This window comes from Protopterus annectens, chromosome 12.part0, assembly GCF_019279795.1.
Source record: "Protopterus annectens isolate FY-2018-M chromosome 12.part0, PAN1.0, whole genome shotgun sequence".
Taxonomy (NCBI): domain Eukaryota; kingdom Metazoa; phylum Chordata; order Ceratodontiformes; family Protopteridae; genus Protopterus; species Protopterus annectens.
In genome coordinates this window covers 1,033,938,191-1,033,962,598 of record NC_056746.1, presented here as the reverse complement: position 1 = coordinate 1,033,962,598, position 24,408 = coordinate 1,033,938,191, and the positions used below count along the sequence as shown (strand labels likewise).

Genomic DNA, 24,408 nt, shown 5'->3' with positions numbered 1-24,408 from the left:
GCTATACGTTCCCAAGCACCCTGTAATCTGTTGAGGTCCAACCCAACACTCCTACTAGGAGACTTCAACTACTACTCCAATTGGGAGAACTACTCTAGCACCAATACACTGGCCCAGTGCTTCTGGAATTCATCAATTCCAAAGCCCTGGACCAGCTCATTCTGACCCCAACTACAAGAAGCAACATCCTTGACCTGGTTATTACTAACATGGGTGACCGTTGCTCTGCACCAGTAGTCGATCTCTCCCTAGTCAGATCTGACCATAAACTAATCATCATGGAAATCCAACATCTCCGCTACACCCCCTGCGAAGGTAACCACCTTGAAAAACTTCTCCAAAGCTGACTTTGAGCTCATAAGAGATGGCTAACTTCACAGCACCCATGCCAATGGAAAGTAGCTGCATGAATGCCAAATCTTACACCAGTGCACTGTATGAACAGGGTCTATATTACAGGACTAAAGTCTTGGTTGAACTTAAAAGCTGAAAACGCAAAATATCGAAGTGGCTGTTGAGCGAATTCTTTCCCTGGGAAAGAATTAGCTTGGCTGCTTCGGTACTTTGCTGTTTTCGGCACTGTAGTGCGCTCTGAGTTGGTATATTTAAGTAGGTGGGTGTGTGGTGGGTGATGTCCCTCCCACTTAATGTAATGTTTGAAATTGACCCCCCCCCCCCCCCCCCGGAAAAAAATAGCTGTTCTCTTCGACATTGTAAGCTTTTGCTTACATAGGGTCGATTAATCACCTTTTGCTTTTTTAAACGTTCGGTGATTTAATATAGACCCGTACAAACGTGTACAAATGCATGGAACAAGCCATACCCAACAGAACCAAGATGCTCTCCTCCAAAAAAAAAAAAAAAAAAAAAAGGAAGCCAAGCTGGTGGTCCCCTGCCATCAAAGTCTACTGCAGAAGGAAGAAACTGTTACAGAAAAAGGAAGTTCCAAGACTGGAAAAACTCCCTTATTAGCCTCAAAGTTGAGATCCCTCATCAAATCCTCCAAAGCCAGCTATGAAGGCAGAATTGCGGCAGACACTGTAAAAGCAATCTCAAACCCTTCTATAGTTTTATATCCAGAACCTCCACGGCAATACCCAGATTTGCTCTGAGTTAGTGCACAACAATGGTGCCTACTATACTGAGCCAACAGATATTGCCAACATACTGGCCGACAGATTCAGTGCTAACTTTATTACCCCCCCCCCAAGGACCAATCACAATACCAGAAGAATGCCAGACACCCAGCATTACTGCAGCAGAGGTTAAAGCTGCATTGTCCAAGGCCAAGAATAGAGCTTCCATGGGACCCAATAATATCCCTAGCTGTGTTCTACATTAAAGTGAGCTGGCACTACATCTGTATGCCTTGTTCAGTCACGGCCTCACCTCGGGCTTTATCCCTACTGAATGGCACACAGATAGTCATCACTCGCCATTAAGGGGGAGCAAGTACAGACCCTGGGAATTATCATCCCATTAGCCTGACTAGTCTGATTATGTAAAGCTATGGAGCGCATCATCATGGACCTAATTAACAAAGATATAGGAAATCTCCAAACTCTAGACCCCATGCAATTTGGCTTTGCGAAAGGCAGATCATGCCTGCTCAACCTGGTTGACTTTGAGTCAGTCACCAGGGCTGTGGGTGAAGGGTAAGGAGCACAGCCTGTCTCTATCTGGCCAAGGCCTTTGACACCATTCCTCACTCAGGAATTATTGTTAAACTTACCAAACTAGGCATCAACCTCTATATCACTAGGTGGGTTTCACACTGTGTTCTCTGAGCCAGTTTGCAAGTAGTAGACTCAGACTGCCAACCAGTCATGAGTAGAGTCCCACAGGGATCAATCCTGGGTCTTCTCTTCAGCATCTACATAGAAGTCCAGGCCAACACAAAGGGACTCTGGCTGACCTGGTTTGCAGACTACTGCAAGCTGGGAGCCATTATTAACTTCACAAGTGATGCAGACATGCTATAGAAAGGCCTTGCTGAGACCAGTGACTGGTGTCAAAACCATGGCTTTAAGCTTAATGCCAAAAAAGTAGTCATCCTCTTTGGTAAAAACTCTGTTCCCATTAATTGCCACATCAATGGGAGCCCACTAAACACTGAAGGTGTTGTGTAAGAGAGCTAGGGATGCAGGTTGACTGCAGCCTCTTCTTCGGCCACCACATTGCCACTGTGGGCAGAAAGTCCTTTGTGGCACATCTCATTACCAATGGTTTTACATCCAGGAAGAAAAGAGGTCATTGTCTCTCTACATTCCCTCATTAGACCAATCATAGAGTATAATGCCCCATTTGGTATGTACCTCACTAGACACCTGCAACAGCTGGAGAGGCTATAGAAGTACCTCGCGAAGAGTATCCTAGGGATTAAACATGTCCTAAATGGGCAGACTCCAGCTATTCTTGGTTTCATATTGCCTACTTGGAAGCAAACTTTGCTTGACTTACAAAGCCACGTCTGACACAGCTCTGTTAGAAATGCTACATCTAAAGAAATTCCAATCCTTCTGCACCACATGCTCCAGAGACCTCAACCAACAGAACATGCTGGAGGGACAGGGTCTTCGCTCAGACTGCCCATGGTCTGGAATAGATTTCCCATACATGTCGAGATCACCTCGCTGTCCCTCTTCAAGAGAAATCTTGAGTGGATGGGTAATGGAAAGTTCACTCCAGTGGCTCTACTTGATAAAGGCACTGGGAACTAACATCTGACGGCATGATGCCAGGGCAATTGTGGGCTAGGCTTGTAAAGGCTGTAGGGCCATTAGCCTAGTACACAACTATGAACCTATATATCAAAGAATAGACCCACTGCAGAACCCTAGAATAACTGCAGGTGACGAGCCTTTTACAGAAAAGCAAAACCAACACCGACTGCGGTTTGACCTATTTGGCTATCCAGCAGGTTATGTAATGGTTAATATTTAAGCAGGCAAGTTTCAGTGATACCAAAGTGTAGGGTGATGTCAAAAGGGCTTGGCTTCATTTGAGGTAGGCAGTGTCTACCAAATGAGACTGCATGGTTAAATAAGAATTTGAATGGACAAATCTGTTGCATTCATTGAGGAAGAAGGAAATTATCTCTGATCTGGTACTGCCACTTATCTCTAGATTCTTGGATCGGAGACTCAGGCTCCTCCCTTTACTCCTAATGGCCCTGACCACTGCATTATGCCATATCTCTTCTGCCACTCTGATTTGTTTGGGATTTCATTCTCTGGAGCTCAAGCAGTTATTTCTCTAGATTAGTAAGCAAGATTAACTACACCGCAGTGGTGGTGCTGCGGTAGCGTTGTCGCCTCACAGACATTGCCCGTTTAATTCTCAGAGCATCTTCTGTTTGGCGATATGCTTGAATGGGCTTTCCTTTGTTGAAGGTTGTGTGTTAGGCCCGGCAAGCCAGTACGTAAAAATCTACTGCCAGTCATTAGCGGACCGGAGTTCCGCTGTGGCGTCCCCTAACCGTGGAAAAAGCCGAAAGACACAAAGTAAGCAAGATTAACTCCTGTTGTCTTCTATATTCATATACCTTTTATAGCCATTCTCTCTACCCGCTGAATTAATTATCCTTTACCATCTTTTGGTATCCTGTTTTTACTATTTTTCTTTAAAGGTAGTCTCATCACCATCATTGGTGGTAACTTTCTCTTTCCTCTCTTTCATCCCAATATTGCAAAAAACTTTTTTTTCTCCCTCACTTGACTGGCTTTTGCCTTTTGGCATTATTTAATAGTAATAGATGAAGTCTGCTGTATTTAATGCACTCCTATGGGCATCAGTTTGCTATCTTGAGCCCAGAGGGAGTGCATTTATTGTTTAGGCCCTTCTCATTTAGATGCTATTTGTAGTTTGCACTGGTTTTGATGCCAGAGCTATCTCTGATCAAAGCAGCACATTAGTGCTTAAGGGTCTTATCCCTGCTTCCGTGCCATCTCCTGTTTAAACTTCAGGGGCTCGAACCCCTTTACAAAAATCCTAAATGTACGGAGCCCAAGGAGCATAGAAAGCACTGTCCTTTCAGGTCTCAAATCTGGTTAGACATTGGAGCCTCCAGCTAAAATATCCAAGCACTTGTATCCAAAAAGTCTCCTCTGAAGTCTCTGGAGCCATTGTCCATAAGACTGGGGTCTCCTTTCCTACAGGAGGAGCCAAGAAAGTCCATCTCCTTCCACTTCCTCTTTGATCAGTTCCTCCTGAAGTCTTTCCAAAGCAGAGGTGGATAGGATGATAAAATTTATCAGAACACTGATCCAGGTGAGGGTTTAACTGTCTTCTCTCCTATCAAATCCATGAACCTTAAGCCTCCCTCACATGCCATTTCTTTCTCTGATCCAAGCTGCTGTTTTTCAGCCTTCTGATTAGAGATTTGAGTCCGCATCTGATCTGAACATGCCTTCATCTTTGACGATTTCCCTGCTCAGTTCAACTCCCCCTTGAGCAGTACGTGTCTCAGAGCCAAAGCGGTGGCATTGGATCCGTGATTCTGAAGCTTTCAGAGCCATCGCTTCCCCTTGGAGCCTCTGCACTGGACAGTTTGGCCCAGATTCATCCCTTGGAGTGAAGGGTCGGGGCCCAGGTTTGTCTGTTCTGAGTTTCTAGCTCCAGCTAGACCTCTGCTACTCTTGCACCCTCTGCGTTCAAGGTGGTGCAGAGGGTTTTCTCCATCCAGCTAGACCTAGGCTACTCATGATCCCTCTGCTTTCAAGGTGGTGTAGAGGGTTTTCTCCCACTAGAGACCTGTTTCAACTCTTGCCTGAAACTGTGACCCCTGCAGAAGTACGTGGAATGAAGACAAGTCCACTAGGAATTCACTTTCACCAAACACGATTACCTTCTGTTTATTTAAAACACCAAACACATAAAAGATGAGCGCTTTCGGGCCTCTGCCCTTCATCAGATGAAGCTTCTCACATAGTCCAAACAATTTAAAATACATGTTAACCAATGAAATTCAGTTAAAAATCAATGAAAAACCCGCCTATTTTTAAGGGCGGGTTTCATGGGAATGACTTCATTGAGCCCAGGACTCCTATGTGCCATAAGTTCAACAATCCATTTAGATTCAGCTAGTTCAGTCAGCTGTTTAATGTCACCCCCTCTTTTACTCAATCTCACATTCACTATCACTCTGAATTTAAAACCATGTAAAGGATGGGCTTCCAGGTGTCTAAATAGTGCATTGTGCGTATCCCCATTCTTTATAGAAGAGAGGTGTTGTAGGATCCTGACCTTAAACATACAGTTAGTCTTGCCTACATAAAAACTGGTGCAGGAATGACACTCTGCCAAATAAACCACATTAGTGGTTCTGCAGGTGGCTCTCCCTTTCAGATTGAATGTCCTTCCTGTGACCGGATGTATAAAGACGCTACTTTATGGTTGCAGGCTTTGCAGGACCCACAAGGGAAAGTACCCTGTTTGTTTGTGGGTAAACCAGCATTATTGGTCGATCTGGTATCATTGCACAACAGTTCCTTCAAATTTCTATTCCTTTTATAACTAAAACTAGGTTTATCACCAATGATGTTTTTCAAACTCATATCACTAGTCAAGATGTTCCAATTCCCTTGAATGAGTTTACATATATCACCAACATTGCTGCCGTAAGTCAACATTAGCCTAAAATCTTTATTCACCATTCTTTTGTATCCACCATCTGTGTGGGTCAATGTGTTCCCTAGCCATGGTTTATACCTATCCTTCCTGTGCCTTTTGCTAACATCCACCTTTTTATTAACCACCTGTCTATTGTAACCCCTGGTGTAAAAACATTCCTTCAGTGTGTCAACCTCTTGTTCAAGCATGTCATCTTCCTTGCTTATTCTGGAAATCCTGGCTACTTGCCCCTGCACTATGTTGGAAAAAATTGGATGCATGCTGTCATAGGAAAGCAGAGTGTTTTTCCAACATTCTTTTCTGTATGAACCAAAACATCATTGGTGATATGAGTTTGAAAAACATCATTGGTGATAAACCTAGTTTTAGTTATAAAAGGAATGTCTTTATACATCCGGTCACAGGAAGGACATTCAATCTGAAAGGGAGAGCCACCTGCAGAACCACTAATGTGGTTTATTTGGCAGTGTCATTCCTGCACCAGTTTTTATGTAGGCAAGACTAACTATGTTTAAGGTCAGGATCCTACAGCACCTCTCTTCTATTAGGAATGGGGATACGCACAATGCACTATTTAGACACCTGGAAGCCCATCCTTTACATGGTTTCACTATCACTCTGAATTTAAATGTGAGATTGAGTAAAAGAGGGGGTGACATTAAACAGCTGACTGAACTAGCTGAATCTAAATGGATTGTTGAACTTGGCACATAGGAGTCCTGGGCTCAATGAAGTCATTCCCATGAAACCCGCCCTTAAAAATAGGCGGGTTTTTCATTGATTTTTAACTGAATTTCATTGGTTAACATGTATTTTAAATTGTTTTGGACTATGTGAGAAGCTTTATCTGATGAAGGGCAGAGGCCCGAAAGCGCTCATCTTTTATGTGTTTGGTGTTTTAAATAAACAGAAGGTGTTTGACTCCAGCAGTGTTCAGTCTTTTGTGACTTTTGGATTTTCGATTTCACTTCATCTGACTGAACTTAGGTGAGGCACTGAACATTGTTTGTGACCAAACACGATTGAGCACTTTTGTAAGTTTGCATCAAAGGTTCATCAGAATCAAATAACACACAAATAAATAAAACACCATAAATCACCTTGCCTACCCCCACCAGTAATAACCCTTAAAGTACAATCTACTCATAAAATGTAAAAACACACAACTGTAAATAAAAATGCATATATGAAAAAAGTTAAAATAAATTAAAATTAAATGTGTTGCCTCCTACATAATATGACCTTAGCCTCAAAACACTGGCTATAGAGAGAGATTCATTCAACTCTTACCGCTTCAGATCTTTTTCGAGCCACTTTAATGGAGTCCTACTCCACAGGGACAGCCAGCCCATATAAAAGCTTCCAGATAGTTCAGTTGGGGAACTCCCCTCTGTCAATATTGTTCCAGAACACCCCACTGAAGAGGTCTCCCAGAAGTTGCAAAAAAGGAGGTGCATAGATTCCTCAGGAATCTTTAACCAAAGACGCTGATTTGAGGGTGAGGGGGTCCCCAAGATCTCCACCCAAGACGTGTCCTTAGTACATTCTAGAAATCCTATGTCAAAAAGGTGGTTGGTCGCCTGAAACCTCTTCCCAGGAGGAATCTGTGTTCCTAGAAGCTTTTGGATGTTGGCCCATCTTTATCATGGGTTACACTCCTGTCAGTTTATAGATCTAGTTTCCTGCCGGGCATGGAAGGAGCCGGATGCCATAGAACCCATTCCATAGTGTCCATACAAGATCCTTGAAACACCAATAAACACAATTTTGATGCAAGAGAATTCCCGTAGATGCTATGGTTGCGGCAGCCACCAAAAACTAACTGGCTGGGGAAAGCTCCTCTCTGTTCACCTTCCTAATCGAGAATCTAGGGGGTTGGGCAGGTATGGGAAGTGAGTTTATGCTTCAGTGACCTTTGCCTTCTGGCTATCTGGCATACTTCACTAGACTACATAGACTTGACCAGAGAACTCTCTACCCCTAGATCCATACCCACTGAGGAAGAGGGCCTTTTCTTTGACTGGCGACCTTACAATCTATTACGAATGTCCATGAAGCTAATGTCATGCAGCAGAGAGTTCTTCATGGGCCCCAGGATCAGGCATATCCATCAGGAGACATGCCTGGATGTGATTTTGCAGAGCATTTCAAAATTTCATTATCAATGCTTCCTTTGAATCCTCTGTTTGAGTCCACCATTAGAGGCACTTTCCTGCAGTGAGGAAGATGGGAGACACCTTGTCTACTGTAGGTATCCATTTTATCTACCCTGCAGATACCATTTTCTAAGCATCAACATGGTGGTAAGATGTGGTTCCGGAAGTTTCAAGGACCTTTTCAAGACTCGTGTGGACATTTACTCCAATTTTCCCCTTCTGCCTCTGAAGATACCACCCACACAGCGGAGGAGGGTCTGCAAAACCAAGGCTTGCAAGATTCCTTCTCTGATGGACCCTTTCAGCACTCCTGAAGAACTTTTTTTGAGACTGGGGGGGGGGCTTGTCTTTACACCCAAAAGCCTGGGTGGCCATCTCAAAGGATATATGGGTGCAAAGAATTGTATCTAGAGGATATTTCATTCCTTAGTTCCCTCAATGAAAATAAAACCTCTCTCCCTCTCACGGATGCACCCAATCAGTGGGAGTTAGCAGCTGTGGAGATTCAAAAGCTACTAGCCAAAAGTCATCCAAGAAGTTCCACCAGATCCAAATTTTACTGAAGGTTCTTTTTAGTGTCAGAAAACATGGGACCCGAGACCGTGTGTGTGTGTTTTTGTGTGTGTGTGTTTGTGTGTGTGTGTTTGTGTGTGTGTGTGTGTTTGTGTGTGTGTGTGTGTGTGTGTGTGTGTGTGTGTGTGTGTGTGTGTGTGTGTGTGTGTGTTTGTGTGTGTGTGTGTGTGTGTGTGTGTGTGTTTTTGTGTGTGTGTGTGTGTTTGTGTGTGTGTGTTTTTGTGTGTGTTAGCTAATTTCAGACTGCATAGATTCATGTTGGCCAGTTTATATTAACTGGCTCCTCCCTAACCAATCATCTCCTAGTAAAAGCCAGAAATGTACTCAGATTTATCAGTCCCTGGGGGGATCGCAATCAAACTTTGAAATTTCCAACAAACCAGTTCAAGTCTTTGGAGTTTATAGGAGCTTATCTAGATGCAGTCAGTCATTTCGCTCTTTTACTAAAAAAATAATTCTTTCCATGAGATTTCATGTCTGTATTTTCCCACCCCTCTTCCCCAACAAAAATGGTTCTCAAAGCCTTGGGATCAGTGCCTGTAGCAATAACCTCTAACTGCTGCTCATCTTCACATGCAAATTCTCCAGTGGACTCCAGCAATACAATGGTCCATTCTTCGACAAGCACTCCCTACTGTGGTAGATTCAATCTGATGTTTCGTCCAGGATGTCCCTTTATTCTTCCCCCAAACTCTACATGGACTATGTATGTCTCCCAACTGGGGTGTTGGGGAAGGGGGCATTTCTTGGGACAGATTGTTCAAGTGATGTGGTAGCTCTACATGGACTACGGATGCTCCCAATTGGGGTGTTGGCGAAGGCGGCATTTCTTGGGAAAGATTGTTCAAGGGATGTGGTCCCCAGAAGAGGCAACTGCATATAAATGTCTTGGAGATGGGGTAGTCTTCGTAGTGTTGCAGGCCTTTCAGTGCTCTTGTCCTTTTGGGACAGTTGCTTTCCAGACAGTGTCATTGGTTTGGTACATCTACAAACAAGTGGGAACCAGGTCTTATCCCCTTTGCCGAGAAACAGTGAGAGTCTGGCAGTGGATGTGCCCCTCAAACCACTTTCGTATATGCTCTAGCCAACAAACTCTGCAAGACTATCTTGATGCCTTGTGGTCTCTGTCAGTGGCAAATGTGAACTTCCACATATGGGTTTGCTGCAAACTATTTGCCTCTCCTCTTGACAAATGCAGCAGGTTCTTTTCCCTAATTTCCACTCTGGGACAGTCATCGTGAGATGCTGTAGTCCACACTTTGCCCTCTGGTCTTCTATATGCTTATTTTCCTGTACTTCTAATTCCCACATTTCTTCAGATAGCACTCTGTTGAAGAGCAAGGTAATCCTCATTGGCCCCTTCTGACCCTGGCAAGTGTGACTGCCCTTTCTATGTTCTCACCTACGATGTCTTCCTTGGACACTGAACCTTGGTCCATAAATCCTGTGACAACCGTCCAGGATGGCTCGGAGACATTGTGCCTCTGACTGTGTGGTTTCCCCAGTTCCAGTGATGACTATACATTTCAGGCTTTCCTTTCCTGTTTGCCAGATTTATTTTCATCCCAGAAACCTATGAGGAAGATTTAGTAAATGGAAGAGATTTTCTCTTTGGGCACAGTAGAGCATTCGATCAATTTACTGCTCCAATCCCTGCTGTTTAAGATAGTCTTGCTTCAGTGTTTCGGAGTAATGCTATCTTCCCACCATTAAAGTTCAGTTGGCAGCCATCTCTTAGCTATCACATGGGAGGCTATGCTTCCACATTAGCTTCATCCATGTTATATGAAGTGTTCCTTAAGGTACTTTTTTACTTGGATCTCTGATAAAAGATCCCATTCCTCCTTTGGATCTCGCTGATTTACAGAATTTAATATGATCTTTGAGCCCTCTTCTAATTGAGATCTCACTTATTTTTTTCTCCTGGCTATAGGTTTTGGAGACATTTCTGAGCTCCCAGCACTCTTCCAAAACTACCTTTCTGATTTTCCACAAATATGGTGTTACCTTACATATACTAATCCTTCATTTGAGGTTTCAGATAAATTTGGGTAAAAGGGATCAGTTTGCTAGCTTTTCCCTAAATTTGACAACAAAGGGGAATACCTGCTTCACCTTTTTGATGTGCATAGGCAGCTTTGTTTTTATCTTCATAGGTTAGAGGAGTTTCTAAAATCTGACCAATTGTTTGTCCTTTTCCAGTAAAAAATTGGGGAAAAACAGCATCTAAAGCTACTCTAGCCAAATGAATAACTGATTGCCTCTCATGTTTATTCTTGGAGAGGTTTAACCTTGCCAAAGCATCCAAAAGCACTCTTGAATAGTGCTGAAAGACAGAGTAGTAGAATAGGGTCTCAAGTAAGAAACGTGGTTCCTAACAAAGAACTTAATCATGTCACTGCCGAAGGCATGGATAAGGGGGAAGGGGAGACGATTTAGGAAAGAAAATGGACAACACAGATGCATAGTTATGGTAAGTACAAAACTACTTTTATTTGTGCTTACTCTTGTGTGTGTGTGTGTGTGTGTGTGTGTGTGTGTGTGTGTGTGTGTGATAAAACTTTCAGAATTAAACTGCCTATTACATTTTGTATTGGGTAAGTTTCTATTAATCTGTGTTCTTCATACTCTTATGCTCATTATATCGGTGTAGATATTGGAGTTCATTTTCCTGGAATTGTAATCTTAAGGCATTGGTTTGTCTAAGCAAATAACATTTTTTCTATCTTTAGTCAGAGGTCCGTTTTCTGATCTAGAATTTGGATTTGTTTTTAGAGCTAAAAGCTGATTAAAGAATTTCTTTTTTTCAAAAGAATTATTGTATTTTTTTTTATTTGCTAGAGCCATTTACCTGTTCAAGCCTTTCCTCAGGATTTTAACTCCTTTTTCATAGCATTTTCCTACTTTGTATAGATGGCAAATATACTTATGATCTGAAGTAGTTTACTTAATTTGATCTTCAACCTGTGGGATACGGATCCACATTGGAGCAGACACTGACGCATTTTCCAGCTATGGATCCGAGGTCCAGACTCATTCCCTTACCCATAATGCTCCCCATCTCTATTCAGATCTCTTATTTCTCTCTCACATACTTTACTTTCATTCACGTCCAAGTCGGATATCAAAAAAAAAAAAAAATTCCTCGTCTGTCTACCTTAAGGCAGGAATTAGGAAATGCAGTGTGTGGCCATAAGCTATCCCCAGTGGATGGCCACACTGTGCGTGGTTTGCCTCAGTGCAAATCACCTCAAGTCCTCTTGTCCTATTTGTGCTGGTTTTAACCCCGGGGCACTTGAGGAGAGGCGGGATAGTCTGATAATGAAAGGATTGCTCCCCTTTTCAGGGACTTTTGTCCGTACCTCTCCAGGGATGGCAGCGGCTGTGCTTCTCCTTCCTCTTGCCCGGCCTCTGAGACTCCTACTTCCACCAAGATTTCTGGGAAAGAGGATAAGGTCAAGGACCATTCCCACAAGTGGTCCCCCGACCGCTTGGAGGCTGCTCTGGCACAAAGTCAGGCTAGCGACTAGGCCTGGATCTCCTCGCCTACACTCTGTCTCCCAGGTTCTCCCCCTCGTCTCAGCTCACCCGTCCTGTTTTGGTGGAGTCTTCCAGCTCCACCCAAACTTTAAGCTAAGTGAAGATGGACAAGATGATGCAGAGATTTATCCACACCCAGATCCAGATGGGGGTGGTCTTGCTGGCACCCACCCCCTCCAGAGTGGGCTCCTTGCAACCTTTGTTCCGACAAATAACTTTCTCCGATCCGACTAGCGGTTTCAGAGTTCTTGGATCAGAGGATTCAAGGGGTCAGCTCAGATGGTACTATGTACCTCTGTCGGCCATTGCCTTGAGCTTGTCTGAGCTGTAGCCTCGGGGTCAGATCCAAGGGGGTGCTGTCTAATCCGAGCACCTTGAAGTGGAGCATCCCTTTCAGCATCTCTGCTTTTGAAGGTTACGCTCTGACTCCCCTGTCTGGTCAGAGGGGGACGGGACCTACCAGTACGTCTCAAGAGGTTTGCTCTCCTCCTGCATTCGATATGGTGGAGAGGGTTCTCACTGTGTTAAGGCCTCTGACCATTTTGTCCTTGGACTCTGCCCAGACCCCCCCCCCGATTCTGAGTGTGGTTTCGACTATCTTGCCATCTCAGGGACAGCCTGTGGTCACGATGCCCCAGGAAGTTCCAGTGGAAACCTAGAGGTTTGGGAGTCATCCTCTTGAGGTCCTCTTAGTAGGTACCCCGCAAAAAGAGGAGGCACTCGGACTCTCCACCAGAGTCCCTCATAGAAGTTATTTACTTAGATGAGGAAGGTTTCCCAAGGTCACCCCCAAAGATGTCTCCTTTGGAGACCTCATGGAGCTGCTTCGCCAGAGGTGGGGTGGTCAGACCCCAAACGGACCTCAGACTAGTCCGTGTTCTGGGAGGCATTCGGCTTGGGCTTGTTAACCTCTTGGGTGTCCCCTCTTTCTGATCCACTCATGGATTTAATAACATCTAGGGCATGGAAGGGGCTGGAGACCACAGAGCCTATCCCTAAGCACCCTAACAAAGTGAGCCACCTGGTAGGTTTAATGATGGTGGCGGCTGCCAACAAGAAGGAGCTTGCTCAGGAGGGCTCCATGGTCCATCCTCCTGATCGAGAATAAAGCGTGATGGACCGTTTTGCGAAGCGATTATGTTCTTCAGCGACCTTCTTGGTGATGGTGCTGAACTGTATGGCAGATATCATTCAACTCCAGCAAGATCTAGTGAAGGAGATCACTTGGTCTACCCCAGAGTCCATGTCTGCGGGAGGACAATAAGACCTTCTCCGCTCGAATGGCCACTCTAAAAGTGGTTTCCAACACATCTATGCGATTGCTTTCTCATGCTACCGAGGGAGCTGCAAAGGCGGCTGGAACAGGCATTGCTATCAGTTGTCATGCCTGGCTCTGGTTGTCAATTTTCGGAACCCTTCAAGGTGTCTTTTATAAAACGCCCCTTATGATGGTTCTTCCTTTTCGGGAAGTTGGTGAAAGAGACTTAGTGTCTTCCCATCCTCCTCGCTCTGGACCAGTCTGCTGTCGGGATCCACTTCTCTCCTCAGATCCATTTCCGGGAATCGGTGAGGAACAAAGATGTGGTTCCAGAAATCTCTTGCATTTTACTGGGATGCTCAGGATTCTCCATCCTCTGAGGCAGAGGATGTCGGAACAGATGCCGCCCAAGAGGCAGAGGAGGTCCTAGGAATTTCAGATTCTGAGAACCCTATTTGGAGGGACCTGGGCAGCAGCCCCGAGGGGCTGCCCAACTGCTTATCTTTGGAGACTGCCAGGGGTCGCCTGTTGCTACACCCAAAGGCATAGAGTCCATTATGGAAGATCACTGGGTGTTGCAAGTCATATCCAGAGGATATTTCGTGGATATTTCGTTCTATTAAAGGAACATCCCCATTGAAGAAACTTCTCCCAGACGTCCCACCAGCGCAATGGGTGGAGGCAGTGCTAGAGATAGAAAAGCTGCTGAACAAATGAGTCATCCAACCGGTCCCCCCAGGCCAGTCCGGATCTGGTGTTTACTCCAGGTTCTTTTTAGTGCCAAAAAAACTGGGGACCTCAGACCCATCTGGGATCTGTCAACATTAAAAAACACGAAAGAAGGCACCACCAACCAGGAATGAACACGAACAATGGAAGGATCCAAAAACAGTTTATTCCACAAACGCTAATACTGTTACAACACGTTTTTGTCATCAACTTCCTCAGTGAATGAAAAGCAACCACTAACTACCCTATATATGCACATTCCTACAAACATCAGTTAAATCAATAAATCAATTCTTAACAGTTAATTAGTTAGTTCTAAAATGAAACATTTTCACAAAATAAAAACTCGTATATTTAATAATTAAAACCACATCTAATAGTCACACCAATTTTAGAATTCATCCAAAGCTTTAATAAATAACAATTAAAATAAAATAAGTTAAGAATAAAAACATTTTGATTCAGACAATCTTTTAACTTGTAATATGCTGTGTATGTCTCCAAGTGGTGAAACTGAATATGGCATTTAAATTAAATAGTTGTAAAAAATGTGTATACATAATCTGTATAAAAGCTTATAAAAATGAGTTAATTGATCATTTTGAATTGACTTTAAATGAATGTTTTCACTACCTCCTATATGTGTTAAATTAATGAAACGACGATAGAAGTTAGTTTAGCAGATCTAATTTTAAGTACAGGTGCAAGAGATACCATTTCATTAAGACCCAGAGGTCTACTAGAATCCAACACAAGTTGCCAGTAGAGATGTCCTTCAAGAATGCAACTGCAGTCAACATGTGGGTTGTCCTGCCTCAGGCAGCCCTCGGTCGGCCGGATTCCAAAGTCTGGGTCCGACGTCGGCTGATGTTGCATTTCTCTCCGTCAGAGCGGCTGGAGTACATAAGCATCAGCCGACGCCTTTTTCTTCAGTCTTTCTTGCCGCGCGGTGCCCGAAGCAGAAGCAGTTTGCAAGTGCCTGTCAGTCAGCTCCTGTATTCTACGATACCGAAGTCATCAAAAAAGCTAAGTACCCCGTTGGGGACCTTTTCTTGCCTCAGCCAATGTCAGAAATTACTGAAAAAGTTAACAATTGTCTTTGTGGTAAACAAATACCTCCTAAGGATTTCCACTCTTACTGCCTCCCTTGCCTGGGCCCAGACCACGACGTCTCGGCCTGTGTAGCCTGTGCTCGCTTCAACAAGCACACTCAGGCGCCGGGCGGAGTTCGCTGAAGACTTTTTCGGCGATAAATTTGCTTACACCATGCCGTCGGATCTTCCGACATCGCAAACTCCCAAAAAGCGGAAAGACCGGGACCGACATCCTCGGCCCGCGTCTACCACAGACTCCACGCAAAAACCTAGCGCGAGTGCTCCGGTTCCCTCTGAGACTGTCTCCACCGCTCCGAAGACTCTGCATTACCGACTACTCCGATTCCAGACATTACTCCGCCAGTTATAGATTTTCCTCCGGATACCGAAACCGAGGAAATGCCTGAGACCATTGCTGTAGACAAGGTCACTCCTGCACGTGGAGCTGCCAGGCCTCCTATGGCCATGTCTATTAAGGCCTACACTAGGGCTAAGGCAGCCAGCAAAACAAAGCATATTACTTCTAAATCCTTACCTCAGCCGACTCCGGAGACACAAATTGTCCATGGCTGCTGATTTAATTTCCATGATTAGAGGTTCACAGGCCCATCCTGAGAGAGCATCTCAGCCTCCTCCTGATAAAAGGCCCCGGGTTGAACCCTCTGACCCTACTCCTTCAGATGAAGACTCTGAGGGCTCTGTCCACTCTGATAGCCAGGAAGAGCTCTTCCAGACCTATGAGGACTCGGATGCAGAAGATTCCATCCCTTCGGCCTCCCCTCCTGAGGAATTTCTTTTGGGGAAGTTCTGCACACCATGAGGGAACATTTCAAGTGGCAAGGTCAGGAATATTCTGATTCTAGGAAACGCCTTAGGACTTTCCTTAAGAAGCCTCAGCACAGGCCCTTAGCTATTCCTCCTGTACTTGATGTTCTGGATGATTTGTATTCTGACTAGTGCTACCCCTGATTCTCTTCCTCCTGCTCCAGCCAAGCTAGACAGGTATTACAGGGTCCCAGAAACTCATTCCCATTTATTCAGGGCCCATACTGCTGATTTGGAAACTATTTCACAGGGGCCTAAAGGAGTTTCAGCCTCCACCTCAAAAAAAATCCTTTGCCCTCCAACAGGGAAGCGAGGTCATTAGAGAGATGGGGCAAAAAGGTTTACACATCCACTACCTTATCTATGAGAGCTTTAAATTGCCTTTTTCATATGTTACAATATCAGGATTATCTCTTAGAAGATTTACAAAAACATTAGCTTCTCCTGATCCTTTAGACAGGAAGACTTTGCAGGAAGCTGTACATAACACTCAGCAAGTAAGCAATCACTTCCTGCAGTGTGGATATGATGCACTGGAAGCTTCATGTAGGGCAGCTATGACAGGGGCAGTCATTCGTAGACATGCTTGGTTAAAAGATCAACCTCTACCAGATCATGTAAAAGCAAAACTTCTGGATGCACCTTTGGAAAAGAACAAGCTTTTGGTGCAAATGCTAAGGATGTGTTAAAGACCATCAAGAAAAAGCAAAATCAGTTCAGACTGTGAAAGATTTCCTCCAGGGTCAACCCCCCAGATTCAGTAGGAAATGGGGCTTAAAAAACTGGTCCTTTCCTAAACCAGAAAAGTTTCAAAGGGGTAAGAACAGACGTGGCCGAGGAAGAGGCCAATACAGAGGCCCTTACAGGGGACGACAATGGCAGCCAGGAAACCAAAGAAGTGACGCAGGGGTTTCACCTGCCCAACAACCACAAACTCAATGACTTTCCTCTACTACCGCCTACCAGGGAACAACTAGAAGCTCCCTTGGGCGGGAAATTATCTCTGTTTGCAGAAAACTGGCACAGACTGACAAAGGACAAATGGATTTTGGACATTATAGACAGAGGGTACAGGTTTCATTTTCATACCTTACCAAGAAAACAAGGCATGCCAAACCTACCACAAAATCAGAGGGCAGAGGCTATCAAGCAAATCACACTGCTGACTCGAATGAAAGCAATAGAAAGAGTTCCACAACAAGAACAAGACCAGGGGTTTTACTCAAGACTGTTCCTTGTTCCAAGAAAAGAATCTCAATGGAGACCAATACTGGACTTGTCCGCATTAAACACCTTTCTCATAGTACCAAAGTTCAAAATGCTGACTCTACAGCAACTCCTTCCCATGCTGGGCAAGGGGTCGTGGCTGATTACTCTGGACCTCAAGGAGGCATACCTGCATGTCCCTATCAGACACAGCTGCAGAAGATACCTCAGATTTCTTGCAGGGCCAGAGCATTATCAATTCTCAGCATTGCCATTTGGCTTGTCTACTGCGCCCAGAGTATTTACAAAATGCCTGGCTTCAGTAATTGCTCATTGCAGGCTCCAGGGTATACAAATTTACCCGTACCTGGACGACTGCCTCATACAAGCGGACGACAAATTGATGTTGACAAAAAACCTGGATTATGTCATACGATTACTTCAAGCTCTGGGATACACAGTCAACTTCCAAAAGTCAAGACTACAGCCATCCCAGCAAATCTTCTTAGGAGCCAAACTAGACACAGCCTCTCAGATGGCTTACCTGACAGAAGACAAGCAAGAGAAGTTAACTCATTACTTCAAAGGTTTAGCAAAACTCACCCAGATGACTGCAAGGAGATTCCTACAGGCCCTGGGTTACATGGCATCCTGCATTCTACTGGTTCCATTAGCAAAACTACACATGAGAAAGCTTCAATGGTACCTAAAAAGCATTTGGTCTCAACACAGCAACAACTTGGAGACAATCATACCACTCCTTCCATGCCTACAAAAGGAATTCCTATGGTGGGCCTCAAGCAGCCAGGAAAACAAAGGTATGTCATCCAAAAAAACGACAGATAACAACGACCATGACTAGAGACGCCTCAGACGTTGGGTGGGGGGGGCGCACATGGAAGGCAGGTGTATACAAGGACAATGGTCTCCAAAGGAAACACATCTGCATATAAACCAAAAGGAAATGCTGGCAGTAATGCATGCCATCGAGGCCTTTCAACACCAACTCCAGCAAGGCCATTTAATGATACGGACAGACAACACCACTGTGATGTGGTACATAAACAAGCAGGGGGGCACCCACTCTTACCCCCTTTGCAGACTGACAATGCAGCTTTGGGAGAAATCACTGAGCCTAAACATCCAGTTACAATCCGTTTGTTCCAGGAAAAGACGATGTGTTGGCGGACAGCCTAAGCAGGAATTTCACAGATCCACACGAGTGGAGGTTACATCCGAAGGCCTTCAGACAACTCACTTCGACATGGGGCAAGCCAGAAGTGGACCTATTTGCCTCTCACCTCAACCATCTTCTACCAAAATTTTGCACAAGGACATACCATCCAAAAGCTTGGAAAATAGATGCTCTCTCATTCAACTGGAACTCCCTAGCAATCTATGCATTCCCACCTCTGCCACTGATGACCTCAGTATTACTAAAGATCAAAGCAGAGAAGCCCAAGGGAATCATAATAGCTCCGGATTGGCCAAGACAACACTAGTACCCACTACTACGGAGCATATGTCACACCAGGAGGTGGGCCCTCCCTCAGTGGCCTCTACTTTTGACTCAACACAACTTCGAAACACTGCATCCAAATCTTCAGACACTGCAGCTAACAGCCTGGGAGATCCCATAAATAACTTCAGCTTCTCTCTCCAAGGAAGTTCAGCGGATACTAACAGAGGCTCGAAGACCATCCACCAGAAAGGTTTATTTAGCAAAGTGGAAAAGATTCAGCAATTGGAATACCAGCAACGGACATGATGCATCATTGTTGAACATCCCACTCATCTTGGAATATTTGGCAGATATGTTAAAGAACGGCCTCTCGTATTCTTCCATAAAGATACATGCATCTGCTATTTCAGCTAGATACAACACTGATCCTCCTGTTTTGTCTCACCCCTTACTAAGACAATTCCTCAGGGGAATCAAGAACATTAGGCCACCAAGAAAGGCCCCAGTGCCAGCCTGGGAACTCAATTTATTTTGTCTTCGAAAAACTGACTACCTCCTTTTGAGCCAGCAGCTTCAGTTGACTTGCAATTTCTCTCATGGAAGACAGCTTTCCTGTTGGCAGTTACCTCAGCAAGAAGGGTTTCGGAGCTACAGGCCCTAATGGCAATACCACCCTTTATTATTTTCCACAGAGACGGGGTTTCATTAAGGACCAACCCTACTTTTATGCCAAAGGTGGTATCTAGGGTTTTTCTAAATCAAGCCATTCATCTGCCTGCTTTCTTCCCCAATCCTGAGAATAAGGGGGAAAGACTTTTGCATACCTTGGACATTCACAGACAACTTCGATACTACCTGGACAGAACCAAGGCCAGTAGGAAGTCTGAACAACTTTTGTAGCTTACGCCCTGCAGTCCAAGGAAAAGCAATTTCAAAACAGACTATTTCTAAATGGATTGGACATTGCATCAGATTCTGTTATTCCTTTCATGGAAAGGCTGTTCCAGCCAATGTCAGACCACATTCCACCAGAGCTACAGCCACCTCTACAGCATTCTTAAGAGGGGTGCCTACCAAGGACATTCTAGAAGCTGCTACATGGAGCTCCGTGCATACATTCTCCAAACACTACAATCTCCCTTTATATTCCAGATCCAGAGCAGGCTTTGCTTCGGCAGTCCTGCAGGGTTTGATTGCCACACCATTTCTTTCCTAGAGCATACCTCCTCCCCCAGCTAAGCTATGGTATTCTACCCACATGTTATGACTGCAGTTGCATTCTTGAAGGACATAGTACAGTTTTGTACCTACCATAAATGTAGATGTCAGATAGACATGCAACTGCAGTCGGATTTTCCCTCCCTCCATACCCCCTCTATGCCTAGGGTCCACTCCTATCCCTGTTACTCTTAGCTGGGGATATCTGTTATGGTGTATTTGTTTTATTGCTCATTTATTTGTTTGCAATCCTGTTTTTGTCTTCCAATTTGATTACAGCCTTCCTTGGAGGGCACCTGGCATCTGGGGCAAGAAACACTGAAGAATATGGCGTCTGCTGATGCTTATGTACTCCAGCCGCTCTGACGGAGAGAAATGCGACATCAGCCGACGTCGGACCCAGACTTTGGAATCCAGCCGACCGAGGGCTGCCTGAGGCAGGACAACCCACATGTTATGACTGCAGTTGCATGTCTATCGGACATCTACATTTATGGTAGGTACAAAACTGTACTTTCCCTATACTCAAGTGTTTCCCACATACCACCCCTTGGACTCATCGCAGCCACTTCCAAAATAAAAAATTGAAAGCCAGGTGTTTTACAAGTGGTGGTGTGCTTGTATAGTGCATTTTTCTCATTTTTTGTTATTTCATATAGATGCTCGTACATCCTCTGTTTTAACTTCCTTTCGCTTTTCCCAATGTAAAATGATTCACATATCTTACAAGTTGCTATGTAAACAGTTAGCATAAATATGCAGTGTTAATTTCCTTTTCCTAGAATTTAAATAGTCTCCTGTTGATAAAAATGTACAACAATTGCAACACCCACATTTGTATAAACCCTTCTCTTTTTTTACCACTCAATATATTACCCTGATCTGAACCCCTCTCTAATATATTTTAATACTGTTGCCATTTCTATATATATATATAAACCAAAAATATACTTAGTCTGAAATTTTCGCAAAGTTGTTCCATTCCTTATCAAAGATTTTCTTGATGCCTCTAGAATTACCATCATACGTTGTAATCAAACTAGATGTGTAATCTTATTTTGGTTTGTTTACTTTTGTTCCATCCAAGATTTGAGTTTTACCTAAAATAGGGGCAAATCTATCATTTCTGTTTTTACACACTTCTGAAATTTTATCAAAAAATTCCCCTGGATATCCTCTTTAAAAACAGTTCTCTAAGTGTTCTTACCTCACTTAAAAACACCTCATCGTCAGAGGTCATCCTGCTTAACCGTACTAACTGTCCCTTTACCACCCCTTTTTTCTCGTGTGGTGGATGGGGACTAGTATAATACAAATAAGAGTTGGAAAAGGTTTCTTTCCTGTAAACCTTAGATGCAAAGTGACCATTGTTTTTGGTAATGTGAACATCCAGGTAAGTTAGTTCATGTTGATTAAAATTTAAAGTAAACTCAAGAAAATCAGTAGTGTTCACATATTCTACTAACTTGTCAAAGTTTTCATGTTCACCAATTCACAAAAAAACATAAATCGTCCAGAAATCGACCATATAAAATCCAATCACCCTTGTAGGGTGAATTCAAAAGATATTTATTTTCCCAGTAAAACATAATAATGTTGGCATGTGTGGGAGCACAATGTGCCCCCATGGCTACTCCCTTTTCTTGTTTAAAATATTCACCCTGAAAGTATATGTAATTATTTTTCAAGACCGTTTCCATAAGGGTTAATACAACTCTGAAGTCTTTGTGTGAGATTTTTTTTTACTGTCAACCAACATTTCTTCAAACCATTCCATGCCGAGTTTGTGTGATATACACGTAAATAAATCCACAACATCAAGCATACCAAATGCAATGCTGTCACAAAACAAAGAAGGTTCCAATTTTCTCAAAGTCCCAGGAGTCTACCAATACATTCTTGTTTCCTTCTAGTACACATTTCACCTTTGAATCCACAAACTTAGCTAGTGGTGCTGTCACAGATCCTTCTGCTGAGACAATAGGTCTAAGCGGTGGGTCCTGTGAATTTTTGTGCACCTTCGGGATTCCAAATATGCATGGCACCTTTGGCTTCTCCACATGTAAAAACCTATGTTTCAAAATCAATTGAACCCTCTAACAGTAGGTCATTTAATAACACTCTTATTCTTTTGTATGCAATGTTGATTTCATTGATAGATACTCTGGAATATTTGTCAGTCATTAAGAATGTCCATCATTTTCCCCTCGTATTGAATACTGTCCATTAGTACCACCCCTCCACCTTTATCGGGTTTCATAACCCTGACACTCCTGTTGCTAATTTCCTTCAGGAAATCCATTTCACTAGGAGTCAAATTGGGGTGTACATATTGATGGTTCAGGTTTGATCGTAATTCTCTTTCCACTTCTAATTCAAAGTTTCTAAGTTGTGGGTGCAATGGTGGGTTGAAAGTACTTTTACGTTTCAAACATTCATTTCCGATAGTTTTTCCATTAAAGAACAATTCTAAATTTTTCTTTCTAATGAATAGTTTTATGTCAACAAGTAATTTAAGAATATTAGTTCTTTGAATGGGAATAAAACCAAAACCTTTTATAAATAAGTCAAAAAAAGATTTGTTAATGGAAATACTAGAAAAATTAAAAATGTTGAAATCCTTAAATATCCATTTGTTCCCTTCATGTGTAAAAACGTTCATTAATTCCAAGCGTGTCCTTTCCTCCACTGGGGCCTCCAGGCCCTCCCCATGTAGTTTTTTGAACAATAGTCTACAGGTTCTTTATCCATTAGTCTTTCTGACCTTCTTAATGGGGGATATTCAACCACATCATTGTTACTATCCCCGATCTCAGCTTCTTCCCACACATTTTCACCAAAAGGTTCCCCATCTTCCATAACCCCTTCCCTGTGTTAAGTTTGGTTTTGGATAGTGGGTTTTATTCTTGTATTCATTTAAGTCTCTATCTTCTTTGCCAAGTTTCCTGTCTAAAACTTCTTTACATCTAATTTCAACATCCTTTAGTAATGTGTGGTTCTTCTCATTCTCTAGTTCAACAGTATACAATAAATCAGTTGTAATCCCCTTATTAATATTGTTTATATCGATAAACAATTTCTCCATTTCCCTTTTATTGTTTTTGACAATTGCTCTCATAATGTCAAATCCACAATTGTCAAAAACAGAAATTAAATAGTTGTGAAAATCAGTACTATCAATAACATTATTTGGGTACTTACATACCCTAAGACCCTTTGGTACTATTTTCAGTTGTAAACAGTGCTTCAAGTATGAACAATCCATTTCCAACATTTTATATTTAAAAAGATAATGATCCAAGTCCTTTAACATGGTATTGTAACTCACATTAGTGCTTGTATTACACTGTTTGGTGTGCCAGATCTGAAACAGGAGAGATTCGTAAACTTATCGGTCAGTTGACACAGCTGGTAGCACTATTGACTCCAATCAGCCAATCTCTAGCTACGCTGTTATTGTCACCACCGATACCTGGGAACCAGGAAGAGGCTCAGCAATTCAATGTGCCTGCAGTTGGTGTTTCACGCAAAGAAATGTTGCCTAATGAAGTTAGTGAAAGAGGGGAAAACAGAACAGTTGTTGCCAGCAGTAGTTCGACTCTCCCCACCTTACCATTCTTAACACCACTGAGGGCAATAAAACAGCGAGAGGTGGAGACAAGCGAGGAGGTTCGCGTTTATCAGCAGAAAGGGACAGAGTACTTTCAGGTAGCGAATTTCGGCTATCCGAATTTTTAAATGTTAAATTTGACTTTAACACCAAACGGTGTAAACAAGCACTAATGTGAGTTACAATACCATGTTAAAGGACTTGGATCATTATCTTTTTAAATATAAAATGTTGGAAATTGATGCTTCATATTTGAAGCACTGTTTACAACTGAAAATAGTACCAAAGGGTCTTGGGGTATGCAAGTACCCAAATAATGTTATTGATGGTACTGATTTTCACAGCTATTTAATTTCTGTTTTTGACAATTGTGGATTTGACATTTGGAGCAATTGTCAAAAACAATGAAAGGGAAATGGAGAAATTGTCTATTGATATAAACAATATTAATAAGGGGATTACAAATGATTTATTGTATACTGTTGAACTAGAGAATGAAAAGTACCACAACTTACTAAAGGATGTTGAAATTAGATGTAAAGAAGTTTTAGACAGGAAACTTGGCAAAGTAGATAGAGACTTAAATGAATATAAGAATAAAACCCACTACCCAAAACCAAAATTGACACAGGGAAGGGGTTATGGAAGATGGGGAACCTTTTGGTGAAAATGTGTGGGAAGAAGCTGAGATTGGGGATAGTAACAATGATGTGGCCGAATATCCCCCATTTAAGAAGGTCAGAAAGACTAATGGATAAAGAACCTGTAGACCATTGTCCAAAAAACTACATGGGGAGGGCCTAGAGGCCCCAGTGGAGGAAAGGACAGGCTTGGAATTAATGAACATGAAGGGAACAAATGGACATTTAAGGATTTCAACATTTTTAATTTTTCTAGTATTTCCATTAACAAATCTTTTTTTGACTTATTTATAAAAGGTTTTGGTTTTATTCCCAATCAAAGAACTAATATTTTTAAATTACTTGTTGACATAAAACTATTCATTAGAAAGAAAAATTTAGAATGATTTTTTAATGGAAAAAGTATAACCATCGGAAATGAATGTTTGAAACGTAGAAGTACTTTCAACCCACCATTGCACCCAC

The 24,408-nt window shown here is 43.0% G+C and overlaps 1 protein-coding gene across 1 annotated transcript in view; it reads left to right on the top strand.

The window, feature by feature from the left end:
• The window catches only part of LOC122816248 (aurora kinase A-B-like), a 284,795-nt gene extending 264,420 nt beyond the window's left edge, over positions 1-20,375 (top strand). The window contains exon 4 of the mRNA XM_044088988.1: positions 20,352-20,375. Within this exon, the coding sequence (XP_043944923.1) occupies positions 20,352-20,375 (24 nt within the window). The remainder of the gene's footprint in view (positions 1-20,351) is intronic.
• Positions 20,376-24,408: the final 4,033 nt, after the last annotated feature.